This window comes from Hemitrygon akajei, chromosome 25, assembly GCF_048418815.1.
Source record: "Hemitrygon akajei chromosome 25, sHemAka1.3, whole genome shotgun sequence".
Lineage (NCBI taxonomy): Eukaryota > Metazoa > Chordata > Chondrichthyes > Myliobatiformes > Dasyatidae > Hemitrygon > Hemitrygon akajei.
The window spans coordinates 53446254-53466899 of NC_133148.1; the positions used below are offsets into that span (position 1 = coordinate 53446254).

Sequence of the window (20646 nt, forward strand, 5' to 3'; positions counted from 1 at the left end):
GACAACGTGCTGAATCAGCCCGAGTCAGCGGTGGTAAAGCCCGGACAGTCCCACAGACTGACCTGTGCGGTCAGTGGGTTCAGCCTCAGTGACTCTTATATGCACTGGGTGAAACAGCTCCCTGGGAAAGGGCTGGAGTGGCTGGTAAGGTATTCTAGTAAAAGTGATAAGCAATACGCGCCTGGAGTCCAGAGCCGGATCGCCGCTTCCAAGGACAGCGGCAACTTTTATCTGCAAATGAACAACCTGCGACTGGACGACACGGCCACCTATTACTGTGCAAGGCAATCCTGAATGGCACAGTGTGAGAGATGGCGGCTCTCTCCCCACACAAATCTATCGCACCAAAACTCTCAAAAATGGGATCTTTGGGCGTTTCCACCGAATCTTATCCCGGGACCCGTGGATATAAATCAGATCCCAAGTCGATAATCTGGGAGTGGGTACAAGTTCCACTGGAGATGTGTCTGGAAGGGATCAGGACCACCGAGGAGGAGCTGTCAGTGGAAGCCCAGTGAAAGGTCCCGGTGGGTTATATCATCTCCACTTCAGGACTGGGATGGTCGAGATTGAGACCCACTGTGTGGGATACCCGGACACAGAGGGAGGGTTTAATAAATCCGCCGGCCGGCTCTGAGATCCACTGGATTTCGAGTTGCACGTGATGAAGGTGGTTTGCGGTGAAGCACCGTGATAATGGTCTTGCCTGCTGGGGCGGAGGAACCTTGCTGACAGTGACTTCAGGTAAAACCAACTTCTCAATTGTATCTCCACGTATGAATATTTCATTTATTTACGATTTTACTGATTGACCTGATATCAGTGAGATATTTAGAGCGAGTACATGAATCTCCCCGAACCGGCGGGTTTCTCTAGAGCCCAGTAACAGTACAAGGGTACATACCCCACCCCACCAGTGAACTGTCCACAGACCGGGAACAGGCTCAGGGGAATGGGGTCGGATCTTGTCACCAGACTGTGCCTTGACACCGGCCGGTTGTGCTGAGTGAGCTCAGTGTTTGGTTCAAGTCTGGCTTCTGATCCTCAGCACCAACTGAAGCCACGTTCAGGGGCTGAGCGTTTCAGTGCAGTTGAACTCGTTCCCTGTCAGTGACAACAATGGATCTGCTCAGTGTCAAGTTATTGGGATCGGGTTTTACTGTCGGCTGCTTTCATGTTGAAGGTAATGGGATTGAGACATAATCTGAGGGAATGGTTACACATGTATGATCTGGTTGATGGCTCAATATCCCTAGGGTACAGGTGGGTGTCAGTCCCATCATGTAATGTCCGGCGTGAGGTCCGTCCCGGGATACAGAACAAGTATCGTCGATATCCCAGGATTAATTGATGGAATTAAGGTTTTAGTTTTATTCCCTGATGGGTGAGGAGGTGGGCTACGGTGGGGGAGAATCTTGGAGTTGGGAAGGCAGTGAGGAAGTGGTGCAGGAGGGTAAGGCAGGGAATTGAAATCACAATTCCTTCACACATTCCGGGCAGCCTTGTATTGGTGGGTGGGGGAGGGGAGAGTGGGGAGTGGTGCAGGTGGGGTGGGGAGGGAAGCGTTCAAGTCAATAATGTGTAATAGGGGAGCATTTAAGGGAAGGTTTCTTGATGAACGTTTGTGATCTGGAACACACTGCCTGAATGATGGCGGTGGCCAACAGCGAGTGTAGAGAGGGAACAGGACGAAATCCGCCTTTTGTAGGGATACAGGGAAGAGCAGAGAGACCAATGGGTTTATTGGGTTTGCTCAGCTAAAGGGAAGCACAGACACTATCAGATGAATGGCCTCACTCTCTGCTCTGTCATTCAATGAAATCAGTATTTATCTTGTAAATCTGGGAAATTCTTCCCCAAAGGGATTCCAACAATCACCCCAGAGTACACAGAGCATGAGTTAAATGCAGATTACAGCTCCCATGTAGTGTCCTGGCAGCCACGGATTAGATACAAAGATCTTTCTGCACTGTCCCATCCCTCCCAGGGCGGAGGCAGCAGAGGTTAGACACAGAGTGAAGCTTCCCTCAACCTGTCCCATCACACACTCACGGGACACGAGTTGAACTTCACTGTTCAAATGAACTGATTATTCTTAGTTCACAGATGGAGCAACTGCTCTAATTTCTTGCCCTCCTCCATCCCCCGACTGGATTTGTTTAACAAGTGTTTTCCTACTTTAACCAGTGTTGCTGGTGATTCAGTGAAAGTGGTTGTGAGATAAAGTGCTGACATTTACAGACACCTTTCATCGTGTCCCCGAGCTCTTCACAGGCAATGAAGTAGTTACAAAGTACAGCCCTGTTGTAGAGTCGGGAATGCGGAGCCACTCTGCACACAGCAGAATCCACAAACTGCAAGGTGAGAATGATCAGACAGTCTGTTCTGGTGATGTTATTGAAGGAGAAATATTGTCCAAGACACCGTGGACACAGTGATCCAATGGACAGGCACAAGGTTGGATTCGGAGTGATGGGAAACAGGGAAGTACATCAAAGCAGATGAGTAGTGCAGAGGGATGGATGAACAGTCCACGGTTACCACCACAACAAAACTGACAAATCTAAACTCAGTTCATCATAATCTGCAACAGATTTGGATCTGCGGTTTGATTTCCAACATCTTAATAATTGTTTTTTTTAATCTAGTCATTAGTAATGATGACCTTTCAGTTTTACTGATGTTCCTCAGGGAATGAGATCTCTCATCCTTACCCTTCAAGCCTATTTATGACTCCTGACCCATCAATGTGTTTGTCTCCAAATGCCCTCTGAATGGCAGCTCAGATGTGTAATTCATTCAGACTTTACCGGCAAAGCCCAGATCCCAAAGGATGAATAAACAAAATTGCCCACCGGTTGTTCATACTACCTGATGTTGTATCCACTTACTACAACACAGACTAAAATCAGAGTCTTCCTGATCTACTGATTCAACATCAATCATTTTGTACAAATACTCAAGTGTCATTTCATTGCAAATTTCTTCTGAGTTGATTCACCCAGATCCAGTTCCCCTCTTCACCCCTGCACCCTGTGACCCACCCAGATCCAGATCCCCTCTTCACCCCAGCACCCTGTGACCCACCCAGATCCAGTTCCCCTCTTCACCCCGGCACCCTGTGACCCACCCAGATCCAGATCCCCTCTTCACCCCAGAACCCTGTGACCCACCCAGATCCAGTTCCCCTCCACCCCAGCACCCTGTGACCCACCCAGATCCAGATCCCCTCTTCACCCCAGCACCCTGTGACCCACCCAGATCCAGTTCCCCTCTTCACCCCAGCACCCTGTGACCCACCCAGATCCAGATCCCCTCTTCACCCCAGCACCCTGTGACCCACACAGATCTAGCTCCTCTCTAAACCCCAGCACCCTGTGACCCACCCAGATCCAGTTCCCCTCTAGACCCCAGCACCCTGTGACCCACACAGATCCAGTTCCCCTCTTCACCCCAGCACCCTGTGACCCACCCAGATCCAGTTCCCCTCTTCACCCAGCACCCTGTGGCCCACCCAGATCCAGTTCCCCTCCACCCCAGCATCCTGTGACCCACACAGATCCAGTTCCCCTCTTCACCCAGCACCCTGTGGCCCACCCAGATCCAGTTCCCCTCCACCACAGCATCCTGTGACCCACACAGATCCAGTTGCCCTCTTCACCCCAGCACCCTGTGACCCACCCAGATCCAGTTCCCCTCTTCACCCAGCACCCTGTGACCCACCCAGATCCAGTTCCCCTCTTCACCCAGCACCCTGCTGTCAGTTTTATAGGTGTTTTTATAAAGACCCAGATGAACACTGATCCAGACAAAACTCTACTTACCACTGTTACGTACCTCGTAACTGGGTGTCAGACCAGCAGAAATAGAAGTATCCGTTGGAGTCTGGTGATACTATATTCAAAGGTGTTTATTAGTAAAATAAGCAAAACAATACCAATAATGCAAATATACATATAACACAAGTTAGCAGTAATAAACCTAAAAGTGTAGGAATAATAATAAGCAATAATAAACAAGCCCTATCGATGTCTAGAGGTAAATGAATTGTCGTAGAAGAGTACAAAGTTCAGTTCAATTCATGTGTGCTGAGGTAGTTATGGTTGTTGTGTTGTAATCGTTGGAGAGAGAGTGAGCAAGAGATTTAGCAGCGGCAGCAGGCAAACCTTCTGTTGCTTTCTTAATCCGTCGTGTCATTGTGGTCATTCAGCTATGACCCCTCTGTTCTTCAGCTAGACCATTCTTCTGTGGTGGACTCGTCACTCTGGCATGAGTAGACACACACACAAGTCCCCACCAGCCCTGCCGTCACACTGTGTGCTTTATTGACCGATCTCCTGATTCGGTCTCTGAAGCCCCCACCTTCCTGTGGGTTCACAACACTCAGTGAGTGTCCACTGGTGTGTCTGAGGGGTGTCTCCCCAGACCTGTCTTTTATCCCTACTAACGGGGTCTCAGCCATCCATCAATTCTAAATGACTGTGTCCATCAAATCAGGCCACTCCTGCTGTCTTCTGAGGAATGCTAATGAGCAAAATGATGTCCTTGCAGCGAAAGGTAAATAATACAGGATGAGCCAAAATATAATAAATCAACAGTCTCTCTCTCCCTCTTATCTGTAGTAGATGTTCCTGCCTCTGTGCTTCATCTCTCTCTCTCTCATTAGCAGCATAGCAACAGTAATTGTTCATAGTTATCGGGGGGTGGGGAATGGTTAACTCTGCACCCCATTTTCCATCGGGTCTGTTCATCACTCATAACACCCTCATCCTTCCGGGAATTTTCACCAGGGTGAAAATTAACTAATAAAGCACATTACTGAATTACAGAGTTTAACAAAATACAGAAGTGGTCTTAGCTACAAGAATAATACAGACACACTTTCAAATTAACATCTGGATAAACAATCAGCAATTACATTGTCACTCCCCTTTACATGTTGTATTTTAATATCGAATTCTTGTAACAGCAGACTCCAACTTAATAACCGCCTATTTTTATTCTTCATGTTAGCCAAGAATACCAAGGGGTTGTGATCAGTATAAACAATTAATGGTCTCTGTGCTGAACAAATGTAGACCTCAAAATGCTGTATCACCAGGATAAGCGCCAGCAATTCTTTTTCCACAGTGGAGTAATTTCTCTGATGCACATTGAACTTTCGAGAGAAATACGCCACTGGGTGTTCCACTCCATCCCCAGCTTTCTGCAATAGGACTACCCCTGCAGCCTCGTCACTTGCATCAGTCACCAGGGAGAAAGGTTTCGAGAGATCAGGTGCTTTCAACACAGGGTGGTGGCACAGTATGGTTTTCAACTTCTCAAAAGCTTCCTGGCAAGGACTGCTCCACTCAAATTTTTCATCCTTCTGTAGGAGCTTTGGAAGCGGGAGGGCAATATCCTCAAAGTTCTTACCAAATTTTCTAAAGTACCCCACCATGCCCAAAAAACCTTCTCAATGCCCTCTTATTTGTTGGGACAGGAACCTCGGAAATAGCCTGTACTTTAGCCTGCACAGGAGCCAACTGCCCCGTCCTACCACATACCCCAGGTACGTGATCATGGTATGGCCAAACTCACTCTTTGCGAGGTTCACTGTGAGATGGGCTGCAGACATTCGTTTAAACAGCTTCTCCACAGCCTCAAGGTGCTTGTCCCATATATCACTCCAGACCACTACATCGTCAATGTAAGCCTTTATGTTTGTTAACCCTTTAATCACTGCGTCAATCATTCTCTGAAATGTCCCTGGAGCGTTTTTCATCCCAAATGGCAAAACATTGTATTCACAGAACGCTGATGGTGTGACAAATGCTGAAATTTTTCGAGTCCTGTCAGTTAAAGGAACACACCAGTATCCCTTTAGCAGATCAATCTTGGTGATGTATCTAGCTTTACCCACTTTATCAATACAATCATCCACCCTAGGGATAGGGTAAACATCTGTTTGTGTGATGGCATTCACCTTTCTGTAATCTGTACAGAATCTTGTACTACCGTCAGGCATTGGTACAACCACGCATGGAGTTGCCCATGTGGAGGAAGATTCATGAATAATACCAGCAGCTAGCATATGCTCAATTTCTTTTTCCACTATCTTGCTCTTTTCCAAATTCATCCGATAAGGGGATTGTTTAATAGGCTGGGCTGAGGTAACAATAACATCATGCTCTGTTGTTTTGCACCTCCTGGGAGCATCTGGGCATAAATCTGCATGCCGGTTAATTAGCTGTGTCAGCTGCTCTCTTTGTTCAGGCTCCAAATGACTGACGTTATCAGCAAAGTTGGCCAAAATAACGGAGTTATCTAGTCTGGTGGGTACTATGCTTATCTTTTCAAAACGCTTGGGCCCCTCCTTATCGATCCTTTCTGCCTCATCAGTTTTCGTGACAGCACCAACCACTGTGGGGGTCGCGTCATGATAACCTTTCAGCATGTTAATGTGAACCAACTGGCTCGGCTTTCGTCTATCAGGAGCTTCGACCACGTAATTTAGAGAGTCTATTTTCTTGATCACTTTGTACGGCCCTTGAAATCTCGCCTGTAGGGGGTTGGTAACTACAGGGAACAGGACCAAAACCTTATCGCCCACTTGAAATTCTTGCTCTTGAGCTTGTTTATCATACCATTGTTTCATTTTAGTCTGGGAGTCTTTAAGATTTTGCTCTTCCAGGTCGCATACCTTGTGGAGCCTTTCACGGAACTTCAAAACATAGTCAATCACGTTGACTTGCACACTCAGACTAGACTATTTCTCTCTGAGTAAGGTTAAGGGTCCTCTGGGCCTGTAACCAAAAACAAGCTCAAATGGACTAAACCCCAGAAATTCCTGAACTGTGTCCCTCACTGCAAATAACAGAAGTGGTAATGCATCATCCCAGTCGCGAGTGTTTTCCTGACAATAAGTTTTAATCATGGTCTTTAAAGTCGCGTGGAATCTTTCCAACGCTCCTTGAGATTCCGGGTTTATGCAGAGGCTAGAATTTGTTTAACTCCCATCTGAGTCAACATTTGCTGAAATGCACAGGACATAAAGGTACTCCCCTGATCTGACTGTATCTCTCTAGGTAACCCTACCGTGGTGAAGAATTTAATGAGTGCCTTTACCACCGCAGGAGTCCTAATGTTCCCCAGGGCATGGCCTCCAGGAATCGAGTAGCAGCACACATCATGGTCATGACGTACTGCTGCCCGTTCGCAGTTCTAGGCAAAGGACCCACAAAATCCACGATGATTCGGGAAAAAGGCTCCTCAAAGGCGGGTATCGGTCTGAGGGGTGCCTTAGGGATAACCTGATTTGGCTTTCCTACCACCTGACAAGTGTGGCACCTTTTACAATTGTCAATAATATCCTTCCTCATATTTGGCCAGTAAAAATCTTTCATAACCCTATCTACTGTCTTCCTTACTCCCAAATGTCCACCTAGGGTTACCTTATGAGCCAGGTTCAAAATTTCATCCCGATAGACCTTCGGAACCACCACCTGGTGTAGTACCGCCCAGTCCTCATCTACTGGCACCGTGGTTGGCCTTCACTTCCTCATTAACACTCCCTCCTTCAGGTAGTAGCCCTTTGGTTCCTTATCAATTTTTACGTCAGAAAGAGCTGACTCTCTCAATGCCACAAGCTCCTCATCACGTCTCTGCTCCTTTATAAGTTCACTCCTTGCTAAAGGTAGATCCACCTCCTCTCCTTTACTCTCCTTCACCTCACTATCCTCCATTCTACCACCCTCTAATCCCTCTTGGTACAGGGTCGGTAAAAACGTCTCTGCTAAATCAACACTGGACTCATTTAAACGGGTTCCTGTCTCAGCCGCCTTCCTAGACATGCTGCGAGTTATTGCGCATACGGAATAAATCTTGGAATCTATGGGCGGGTCCTCAGCCCTTACAGGCTTGCTTGTTAGCTTCACTGCTGAATACACGTCACCACCTGCCAGATCGTTACCAAGTAGGACGTCCACGCCGTCCATCGGTAGTTTCAACCGCACCCCTATTTCAACTGGTCCAGATACCAGGTCACATTTCAGAAATATCCAATGCAAAGGTACAGCCTCAGTCCCTTTTCTGATACCTCTTAACACAACCGCCCCAGTCTCGGTCTCAGCACCAAAATCTAACACCTTCCTTAGAATCAATGACTGACCAGCCCCAGTATCTCTCCAGATCCGCACGGGAACTGGGGTTTCACCCTCCTTCACAGACACCGTCCCTTCCGAGATAAACTTCTCATGCCCCTCTTGGGCTCTATCTAACTTTGCCTTCCTCCTCGATCCATTGACCGGCTCAATGCAACCAGTCGGGATTGCTGTTTTCCCTTTTCCTGTCTCCTTCTTCGGAGACATGCACTTAGATGCGATATGACCAGCTTTTCCACAGTTATAACACGTAAAGCTAGGAACCTTCCTGCTTTTCCTCCTCCCTGCTTTTTCCACTAGTTCCTGGCTTATTCTCTGCCTTAGCCAGTGGGCTTTCTCTACCGTCCCTACTATTCCTGGGGTAGCTCTTATTTGGGGAAAATTTTATCTTGTGGGTTAAGGCATACTCGTCTGCTAGCTTGGCAGTCGCAGACAGAGTCACTGTCTCCTTCTCATCCAAGTACGTCTTCATACTTTCAGGGATACAACCTTTGAACTGCTCAATCAGCATTAACTGTAGCAGTTTGTCATAATCTCCAACGACCCCTTTTGAGGCGCACCAACACTCACAATACATTTGCATACAAGGGCAAACTCTAAATACGTGTGGTTCCATGGCTTTCTCAAGTTCCGGAACTTCTGCCGGTATGCCTCTGGCACCAACTCGTAACTCCTCAGTATAGCCCTTTTTACTTCATCATAATCCTTAGACTCATCCATATCCAATGCCGAATACGCTTGCTGAGCCTTCCCCCTAAGTACACTCTGTAACAGAATAGCCCATTTCCCCTTAGGCCAGTTCTGATTCACAGCCACTTTCTCAAAATGGAGGAAGTACTTATCGACATCCATCTCCTCGAATGGAGGTACCAACTTAATCTGCTGACCAATCTTGAACCCCTTATTTGGGTCTGCTGCCTGGTCTCTTCCCTGCGATGCCCTTAACTTCTCCATTTCCAGCTCAAACTGCCTCTCTTTCTCCCTTTCTTCCCTCTGCTTATCAGCTTCTTCTCTCTGCCTTTCAGCTTCTTCCTTCTCCCTTTCTGCCTCCAGCTGCCTTATCCGGAGTTCATGCTCCCTTTTCTCCTTCTCCTCAGCCAACCTTAATTTCTCTATCTGTAACTGAACCTCACCCTCGGCTGGTTTCCTCTCATGGAACAGGTCCAATACATCCGATGGGAACACACTCTCGGATACATAATGCACAGCTATTGCTCTCTGTATATCCAACTTTCTCATCGTCGGTTTCACCGCCGAGAGATTCAATCATTTCGCAACACTCACCAATTCTGCCTTCCTGGCAACCTCTAATGCCCCCGAAGTCGGGTCTTTTAAAAATTTGTCAATCTCCATCTCTGCTGGTTTCCCGTCTGGTTATCCACCTAAGCAGATCAAGTAAGGGACTTCTATCCCAATTCACTGGCCCCCCAATGTAGTGACCAAATCCCGGACGAGCCCCCAATTTGTTACGTACCCCGTAACTGGGTGTCAGACCAGCAGAAATAGAAGTATTCGTTGGAGTCTGGTGGTACTATATTCAAAGGTGTTTATTAGTAAAATAAGCAAAGCAATACCAATAATGCAAATATACATATAACACAAGTTAGCAGTAATAAACCTAAAAGTGTAGGAATAATAATAAGCAATAATAAACAAGCCCTATCGATGTCTAGGGGTAAATGAATTGTCATAGAAGAGTATAAAGTTCAGTTCAGTTCATGCGTGCTGAGGTAGTTATGGTTGTTGTGTTGTAATCGTTGCAGAGAGAGAGAGCAAGAGATTTAGCAGCGGCAGCAGGCAAACCTTCTGTTGCTTTCTTGATCCGTCGTGTCGTTGTGGTCATTCAGCTATGACCCCTCTGTTCTTCAGCTAGACCATTCTTCTGTGGTGGACTTGTCACTCTGGCATGAGTGGACACACACACACAAGTCCCCACCAGCCCTGCCGTCACACTGTGTGCTTTATTGACCGATCTCCTGATTCGGTCTCCGAAGCCCCCACCCACCGGGGGGGGGGGGAATGGTTAACTCTGCACCCCATTTTCCATCAGGTCTGTTCATCACTCATGACACCACCTGCTGGTCCCAGGATGTAAAAGATCCTCAGCTGCAAATCTCACCGACTGACATTATTGTGCCCCCTGCACTGCCAACACTGAGCAGCTCAGGGAACATCTGTGGGGTGAGAAACAGAGTTAATGTTTCACATCAGTGACCCTTCACCAGACTCTGTAAGTCTGATTTCTGGCAACTACACTGTTTCCAGTTATATTTTACTGAATTTATTTTTATGAAAACAAATTGTTCTTCTTTGAGTTTTACAATCCCAGAACATTCCAGAGCCTTTCCCAACCCAACAAGTTCTTCTGCAGTGTATCACTTCATATAGGGGACTAAACCTCCAACTTGTCTGCATCTTGTTCCCACAAACTGAATTACAACATGACAATCTAGTCTGTTTGCATGATGTTGGAATGGAATGGTCACTTTCAGCTTACAATTCCTAAAGCTCCGCACCACTGGGAACTCCTTGTCTGAATTCTGACAGTGCAGTTGTTTAATAATTAGACACTAGTTGGTTGTTGGCCATCCAAATTGTCCCAGGTCTTTGGTCAGTGATTCCCCTGTTGTAAGGAACTAACGTTGATAAAGAGCAGCAAGTTTCCTCATACTCAGCTGACTAGCTCTCTCCTGAGCCACTGTGTACCCAGGAAGCTGAGGATACCGTATATGAAATGGTCTGGCTGCGGCTAGCAATTCCAAACGGAATCACCAGTGTTCAGCCACTTACACTGGAGTCAGTCCCAGAGTTCTACAGACCACTGTACCCCAGGATTTACTGAGTGACAGATGCCTCCAGATCGGTTACCACACTCTACCACATGACACCAGGCCCTGCTGGAATTCCCAGGATAAAACTGAGGAATCCACCTCAAACATTCCCTTGCAGGCTGCACCTGACAAAGGGTCACAGCTCCCATTCAACAGACTGGGGATTCTTGGCCGGGTGTGTTGAGATGGTAATTAGTTATGAGTTATTTCTGGTTGAAAACTGTGTTTTAAATGTAATATAGGTTTATTAGTTTAAACAAAAGATAAGTTCTTCGTTTCTGCAGAAATGTACTTCAATGTCTCCAAGATATTTGAAACCTGTTAATTTCATGACAGCTTTGACACAAGGCCTCCACCCCAGATTTATCTTGTGTTTGTGCCGACTTGATAACTGAGGCCCTGATACATCTCACCACAGCCTCCAGCATCCAGAAGCACAGCGAGTTCCGACCTTCCCTGTGTAGCAGTGTGGGGAGAGTCCCATCAGGTTTAAACCAGCATCATTCAGCCCGGTCTGTGTGGACATGGTCCAGTTGGCACCGTGCCCTGTGCTTTCTCTCCTGTGACACTTCACCCACAGCGCAGGTCAGTTTGTCCAGCTGTTTCACAGAAGTTGTGTCCCCGGTGGGGAGTCTAACATCAGCATTTCACTGGTTGTTTCAGGCTCAGTCTGAAGGAATGAGAAAGGGACCATTTCTCTGCTCTGCCTGTCCTGTCAACCTGAATCAACTGTGTTTACTCAGGAAGGCAAATGTTCTGAGTTCACAGTCCCCAGAGGCACCTGGAAATGTTTCTAAACAATGCAGCTGTCAGTATTGACCAGTTAAATTATGTTGATTCCTATTCACTTGTTACATTTATTGATTTATATTTATTTTATTTGAAACCCAGAATTCAATATGTTATGCTCTTTGTCCCAGAGTGATTACTGTGAAGTGAATATTTCATTATCTTGCCCCTAATTGAAATTGTGACCTTTCCACCGCTCCACTTCTACTCCAAATGTTGAGTTTGCTGCCCTTCCAACAGCAGAATTGATCTGAAGCCTGTGTGTGTCTGTTGACCATCTTACTGTTGGACTACAAAACCCTCACCTACTTCAATTCACTCTGTCTGATACATACTCTCCCACTAGTCTTCTACTCCCAGAGTTCCTGCATGTTCTGCTGTGTCCACACAGTCTTTTTGGGTGATTTTAACCTCATCCACCAGCAACAATCTGTCATGGTCAGAGTCAATCATGAGGTAAATGATGTCACGTCAGTGGGTCAGAACAAACCTGTCCACAACACTGTCCAAGGTAATTCTGACATCTGGTCAAACCACATCTCCTCAACGTATCAACCTTTCAAAGCTGTCAATTGGTCAATTAATTAATTGATCCTGACACTTTTACCTACCTTGGTAAGTCAACACTTCTCCGTTTCCAGTTAAATGAATTGAGAACCAGTGCTTTCAAGTGTATTTTGCACCTTAAGTGGTTGGGAATTGCCACAACCAGCATTTCCTCACTGGTCTCTCTGAGCTGGTCATTCAGTGAGAATATCACCTACATCTAACAACATTTTGAGATTTCTCCATCTGCCCAGGAATCTCATGGCACTGTTGGTTGTATTGGCCGACACTTCTCCGCAGAGTCTGTGCTAATATATTTCCACGGTTCCTCTGATGCAAGTTACCATTTCCTCCCAGTTAGACAATAGATACCACAAATTCAGTAGGGTTGAAATTCTTGCTCAGTCACACACGGTAAACATGTGAGGCAGTGTCAGCTGTATCATGTAGGCTGTTGAGTTGAATTTCAGAAGCAGAGTCCATTTCCCAACCTCCACTATATTGCACACATGGTGTTGGAGCCCAGGTACCACTATATCCACACCAATCACTCCTCTCATCAACAGCAACACTGAACAGATCAGAATTATTCAAATAAGTTACTTCTAAATCTTACTTCTTCTGTAAACTCCACTGATCAGGGGCTAACAGACTTTTCAGAATCAGAAATTGTATTTGGGTGAGAGTCAGATTGTCACTCTCCTACCTCAGTGACACAGACTTACAGCTGAGTGTTAAAGTGATATCTACTTTGTTTGACGGGGTGAATAATTTTGAAAATTACTGCTTTATATAACGTCTCCTTTCTCTGTTGGTAATGCATTTATTCAGGGAACCATCTGTGAATTTCTTTCTATTTCAGAGGTCAAGTCTGTGCCATCAGTCTACATCATACCTTCCTGCAACAGAGAATCTGACCAAGGCATCAGGCTCCTCTGTCTGGTCAAGGACTATCAGCCTGAGAGCATCAGTCAGACATGGTCCACTAACAGTGGAGACATCACCACAGGAATCAAGAAATACCCAGCAGTGTTGGGGCAAAATTCAAAGTACACGATGAGCAGCTTGCTCAAAGTTTCTGCGGCGGACTGGAAGAATAAAGTCTACTACTGCAAGGCAGGGTACAAGCCAAACGAGATTAAGACAGCGGAGTGGCAGAAACCTCAGCCTCAACGTTAGTATCAGAAATAATTTATATTTAAAGCTGCAATGATGTCAGAGCATAAAGCTGGAGTAGGAAGCTTTGTCAGATAATGTAGAAGCATGGCAACTAACTCCTTTATTCTGCTCTTACAATGGCAGTGAGAAACGTATGAAAGTCGATATGAGCAGCGAAACTCGGTTTCAGGATCTGCCTCCATTGTATCCACTCCATTGTCTAATTTCAGGAGCCTCCTCACCACCCCGTCCCGCTAAACCCTCCCTACAGATCAGCTCCTGTACACATACAGAGACCGCTGGCCCATCGTACCCCTGCACACAGAACAACAATTTAAACTTTACCCCACTACTCCTGCACTTTCCCCTCCATCTTGCCACTGCCCCTCTTCTGGTAAAAGCAATCCCTGGTCAATGTGGTGAAGGAATCCACTCCACTGCCCTTCTTTAACCACTTTCTTACAGATCTGAACCAGCCTTTGCAGTTACAACTAAATAATTCCCTCCTGTCCATCTGTTCTTCTTTCCCATTGAACCTAAAATTGTGTTTCCCAAACTCACCAGTGGAAACAGTACCACACCATGTACTCCTGCTCACAGGAGCTGGTCTCAGTCATTCTCCATTAAACAATTAGATCACGGCAGGTCTGCACCTCAACCCCATGACCCACCTCTCTGCATTATCATAGCATAGTGGGACACACTGCTGGGAGGCCCAGGTGATACACCCAGCCCTCCCACTCACTGGTGTGAGCCATCAGATCATCAGATCGGCTGTAAATTAACACCATTCTTGAGAGGGCTGGAATTGGGGAACTAGCCTGGGATGAGGGGGAATGAAGTCAAAAACATGGGCAAAGCAATCATGTACTGACAGATATTAAATGTGTTATAGCTCCAAAGCTCAGCTCCCTTGTTCCATCCCGGGAAGTAATCCACAGTCAAGCAAATGCTGTCCTGGGCTGTGTGATATCTGGATTCCCTCCTGACAACGTTACAGTATCCTGGAAAAAAGCTGGATCTGCCCAAGCAGGCATCGTTCTCCCTTCCACTCCGAGATCTAATGGTACATTTGAAACAATCACTTACCTGTCAGTGCCTGTGCAGGAATGGACCAAGAAACAGAAATATACTTGTGAAGTGAAGCACGCACCTTCCGGTTTCAGTCGTCAGATCAACATGACGTACAAAGACGGTGAGTGATGTCTGAAGAAAAACTAATTTACTTATATGACTAAACTTCTTAACTGATACTCCCACACAATTCCTGTCCCTACTTTCAATCTTGTTGAATGATGTACAGATGACCTTTGCACTTTGAATCAACTCATGTCACCAATTAGCTTTAACCCCATCTACTGGGCAGGAAAGGTATAAGATTACATCACCTGTCCATTCTGCCTCAAGTAATTCTAGTTGTCTCTGTTGTAGTTATAATGAAAATAATTTAATAAGCAAAGCTCACGTCCTATGCTTTAAGATCCGGAGAAAATCTCCCCTTTCACTTTTCACTGTCCTCTCAGTTCCTCAAAAAGATGTTTCCTCTGGTGGGGATATCAAGAACTAGAGGGCACAGCCTCCAAATCAAAGGAAAAATTTTTGTCACCAGAGGTAGTAAATCTTTGGAATGCTCTGTCACAGACTATGGTGGAGGCCAAGTGTGTACTTATATTTAAGGCAGAAGTTGATCGTTGCCCGATCTGTCAGGGTATCAGGGGATATGGTTACAAGGCAGGTGTATGGGGTTGAGTGGGATCCGCGATTGGCCATGATGGAATGGCAAAGCAGACTTGATGGGCAGAATAGCCTAGTTCTGCTCCTATGCCTTATAGTCTTAAAAAATATCTCTGCAATTATATATTTGCTTCTGTCCCCAGAGTCTGTTTCCTGTGTTTCCTGAGAGACGCTTCTGTCGATTGTCCACTCACTGAAATGTAGGTGCCTGGATTATTTTTGAATTGATGTCCAATCCTCGAGTGAATGTTGTGTCCTTGTGTCCTCAGACCCTCGACCAGGTTCAGAGGGCACATGCATTTATCATGGCTAACACAACCTCATCCCGACAGGATGCGATATACAGAGGACAGAGAGTGGGAATATGTGGGGCTCCCTTTTTCCAAGCATGGGAAAAGAGCTGAAAATATCTAACACTTAAATCTATGAATCTTCCATTTCAATGGTGGAAAATGTCCTGGCTGTTTTTCAAAGCTTGTGCCAATGTTCTTTTTCCAGAGTAATCTCAATGCAACATTCTCCGATGGTTCTACCCAACAATAACATTGTTCAGCAGGAAAGTGTGAAATAAAGTGATTGGCTGTGTATACAATTCGTCATTGAATTTCATTACAATCCGCTTACTGGATTCCAGACCTGTCTCTGGTATCCATTGGGATTGAAGGTTAAAAGAGAGAGAAGAAAACACATGATTCAAATTGACTACCTCTACCCTCCACATTTCAGTTCAACTTTCCATTCCCCTTGTGGTAACCTATTTCAATTTGACTTTCCATTCCCAATCTGACACGTCTGTCCATGTACTTCTCTACTGCAATGGTGAGAGTAAAGTCAGGTTGGAGGAGTAACACCTCAAATTCCATCCAGCTATCTGCCAACCTGCTGGCATAAGTACTTCGTCCTGACAAAAGATCTCGACCTGAAATGTCGACTGTACTTCTTCCCATAGATGCTGCCTGGCCTGCTGCGTTGCACCAGCATTTTGTGTGCGTTGCCTGAATTTCCAGCATCTGCAGATTTTCTTGTGTTTGCGGCATAAGTATTTATTTTGGCAAATTCCTGTAATCTCTCCCTGCTCCTTTTCTCCCCCTTTTTTTCCATTCCCCATGCTAGATACCCCCTCATCCCTTCACCTCCTTTCTTGCCCATCATCTCTATTTGGTTGGGCGCCCACCCCCCCTCGCCTGCACTTTCGTCCATGGTCCACTGTCCAATCAGATTCCTTCTGCTTCAGCCATTTATCTCTTCCACTTATCCCCTACCAGCTTCTTACTTCATACCCCTCCCCCATCCACACCCTTTCCCCCTCACCAGGTCTCACCTCTCATCTGACAGAGTGTATTCCTCTCCACTCTACTCACCTCTTATTCTGACTTCTGCCCACTTCCTTTCCAGTACCAGTGAAGTCTCTTGGCTCAAAATATCGACTGTTTATTTCCATCCATAGATGATGCCTGATTTGGCAAGCTCCTCCGGCGTTTTGTGCATGTTGTTCAAGATTTCCAGCATTTGTAGAATCTCTTGTGTTTCTGGTTGTCCATACACTCATTCATTTGTGTACATTGTTGCTTCAGTGTGACACAGATCCCAATTCCAGTTTCCTTGGCCAGATTCCCTCCTGTCTGACTCCAGTCAGCAAGAACTGGAACCTGTTTTTCACCCAGTGGCTGTGAGGCACGAGGTGATGAAGATGACGGGGCTGAAATTCCAAATTGACTCAGTCAAAGGACGGATGACCCTTTGATAATGTTGGGCACAAGTCAAATTGATGAGACAAAACACAGGGGTCACCAATCTCCTGTCCAATCTGATATGCTTTGTGTGTAAATCCTGGATCAGATAAATTGCTAAAGTTACATTGATCCACATGCCAGGCACTGAATTCATTCCAAGAGGGAAATTCAGTGATCGCAAAGAATGTCAGAAAGGAGAATGTTTTGTTAGAATTACACAAGCATTGGCAGAATTATATGGTTCTTGTGGTATAACACCAGCATTCAGCAATAAGGGGAGCGATCTTGACTCGGTCAGACTTTATGAGAGGATCACATTTCCCAGGGACTGCTGAACATCAAGACCAGGCTGATATGGGACCGAACTGAGAAACCTGCAGAAAACATGTTTAACAACATCACAGTGCTGATTAAACTGGGATTCACAATTCCGTGACCCTTCAGTGTACACCAAGGTTTGCATATTTGTGATATTACATGACAACAATGATCATCTAGACAACTTACATGGACTTCATGGCAAACACACAAAACTGCCACTAACCCAGAGGACAGAAGCTACAAAACTTGATCAAAGAGCTGTTTTATTCATTCATCATTTCCCACCAATCGCTAATCGCTCTAGAACTGAAAAACTTGCTGCCTCATTCCTGATGGTGATTAAGGTTCAGCTGTGTTGCTGCAGGTCTGGAGTCACATATCAGTCAGACCAGACAAGATTTCTTCCCAGAAGGTACAACAACAAATAACATTACAAATACCCAGTAGTGTAGGTGTGTGAGTGAGCAGAGTTGAAAGAAAACAAAATTTTCTGAAGTTTGTGTAGGTTATGAAGTTTGCAGAGATGGGGAGAGACAATCCGAAGCATCAATTAATCTCACAGCAAACCCACCCTGGTCAATGTCTCACTTGTTCTGACTGATAGTTTTAAATCTTGTGTGTAATACTGCGTGATTCAAGCCATGAAACCCTAGTATTGTTAGTTTTATGATTACTAATTATCAGAGAGGATTATTTAACTGATTGAAACATGATTAAAATCTGGACTTTTTAATATATTTTTTATTCTTATTTTCCTACAAACAAACAACAACAAAAAATACAGCACATCCACAAAAACCACGACCATAAGAAAATCAAATTAAATATTGAGCAGCAGAAGGGAGAATAATTTAAAGGCAAAAGTAAACATACACAGCAGAGGTGCACCACACCAAAAAAATTTCAATCCTCACCCTCATCAGTGGTGCCCCACTGAGCAGCTGTCAACTAATTGTTGGAATAATTAGAACCTACGGCCATCTGACAAAGAGGTGAGAGTGCCAACCACTGACCAGATATCATATCTGTGTCAAAGATGACAGATCGCTGTTTGAGGGCTCCTTGTCCCCACTATCATTGCTGCTTTTCATCTGGTGCCTGTGTGTCACTAACTAAATGAAATGTATCATTTGTTCCATTGTAATGGCGCAGTTAAACATCTGTCTGCCAGGACAGGCAGTTTGCATCTATACTGAAGGGGTACTAATATCCTAGTGGGAAAGTTTGCTAATACTGCATGGGCTTGGGAGTAGTTGGTTCAACTAGAGTTGCAGGGGATGGGAACCGGATTGTCAGAACAGATCATGGAGAGTTTGTGGAGACTTGTTGTTAGACCTTAGACAAAGTCAGGAATCAAAAAGTTGGGCATGGTGTGAGTAATGTTCTAAGCTGCATATATTTCAATGCAAGAAGTATTGTAGGAAAGACAGATGAGGTTGAGGCAGAGGTTAAGACATGGAATTATGACATTGTCACCATTAGTGAGACTTGTTGCGGGAGATGGAGCTCAATATTCTGGTTCTGTTGTTTTAGATGTGTCAGTTTGGGAGGGATTAAAGGGGGAGGGATGGCTTTACTAGTCAGGGAAAATGTCATGGCAGTGCTCAGTCAGGGGAGATTGGAGAACTCCTCTAGTGAGGCTTTATGGGTGGAACTGAGGAACAAGAAAGGTATAACCATGTAAATTAGGCTATATTATAGACCACCCAATAGTCTGTAGGATTTAGAGGTACAAATTATCGGCAAATCACAGACTATTGCAAGAAACATAAGATTGCGATAGTAGGTGATTTCAACTTTCCACATATTGACTTGGACTCCCAGACTACAAAAAGGGATGGAGTTTGTGAAATGTATACCAGAATGTTTCCTTCCAGTACATTGAAGTCCCAATGAGAGTGTGTGCAATACTTGATCACTTATTAGGGAATGAGACATGGCAGGAGACAGAAGATTGTGTACAGGAACACTTTGCATCTACTGATCATAGTGCCATTAACTTCACAGTAAATATGGAAAAAGATATGTCTGGTTCACAGGTTCAGATTATAAGCTGGAGAAAGGCCAACTTTGATGGTATCAGAAAGAATCTGGCAAATGTGGATGGATTGGGACGGGCTGTTCTCGGGCAAAGGTGTACTTGGTAAGTGGGAGGCTTTCAAAAGTGAAATTGTGAGAATACAAAGCTCTGTGCCTGTCAGAAAAAAGGCAAGGATGACAGGTTTAGGGAACCTTGGTTTTCAAGAGATATTGGGTCCCTGGTTAAGAAGAAAAAGCAGGTGCACAGCAGGAATAGGCAGGTAGGAACAAATGAGATACTTACTGAGTATAAGAATTGCAAGAAGGAAACACCTAAGAAGGAAATAAGAAGGGCTAAAAGAATGGATGAGTTTGCCCTAGCTGACAAAGTGAAGGAGAATCCCAAGGGACTCTACAGATATGTTAAGAGCACAATGATTTCAAGGGACAAAATTGGTTCTCCAGAAGATCAGAATGGTAATCTATGTGTGGTGCCAAAAGTGATGGGGAGATCATCAATGGATTTTTTGTGTCAGTATTTATTTGGGAGATGGACAGAGAGTCTATAGAAGTGAAGCAAAGCAGAAGCGAGGACATGGACCGTATACAGATGACAGAGAGGAGGTGTTTGCTGCCTTGAGGAAAATTTGGGTAGGGTGGATAAATTCCCAGGGTCTGACAAGGTGTTCCCTCTGACCCTGTAGAAGGCAAGTGCAGAAATTGCGGGGGGGGGGGGTGCCTAGCAGAGATACTTAAAGCATCCTTAGCGCCAGGCGAGGTACTGGAGATTAGCAGGATAGCTGATGGTGTTGCACTACTTTAAAAAGTCTTTAAAAAATAAACCAGGAAATTATAGGTTAGTGAGCCTGCATCTGTAGTGGGAAAGTTATTGGAAGGTATTCTAAGGGACTAGATATACGAGTGTTTGGATAGACGTGGACTGATGAAGGATAGTCAGCATGGCTTTCTGTACCTAGGTCATGTCTAATCAATCTTATGGAGGTTTTTGAGGAAGTTACCAGGAAAGTTGTTATAGGCAAGGCAGTGGATGTTATCTACATGGACCTTAGCAAGGCATTTGACAAAGTCCCATACAGGAGGTTGGTCAGGAAGGTCCAGTCGCAAGACATTCAAGATGAGGTAGTAAATTGAATTAGACTTTGGCTTTGTGGGAGAAGCCAGAGAGTGATAGTAGATGGTTGTCTCTCTGGCTCGAGGCCTGTAACAAGTGGAGTTTTGCAAGGCTTGGTGCTGGGTCCATTGTCGTTTGTCATCTGTATCAATAATCTGGATGATAATATGGTTAACTGGATCGGCAAATTTGCAATTGACACCAAGACTGGGGGTGTAGTAGACAGCAAAAAAGACTACCAG

At 45.3% G+C, this 20646-nt stretch overlaps 1 protein-coding gene across 1 annotated transcript in view; it reads left to right on the forward strand.

Annotated features, from left to right (window-relative positions):
• The first annotated feature begins 317 nt into the window (after window positions 1-317).
• LOC140716236 (pancreatic IgW, short secretory form-like) overlaps window positions 318-20646 on the forward strand; it is a 28991-nt gene continuing 8662 nt past the window's right edge. The window contains exons 1-3 of the mRNA XM_073028849.1: window positions 318-744; window positions 13170-13481; window positions 14361-14660. Coding sequence (XP_072884950.1) covers window positions 13364-13481; window positions 14361-14660 — 418 coding nt within the window. The 5' untranslated portion in view covers window positions 318-744; window positions 13170-13363. The remainder of the gene's footprint in view (window positions 745-13169; window positions 13482-14360; window positions 14661-20646) is intronic.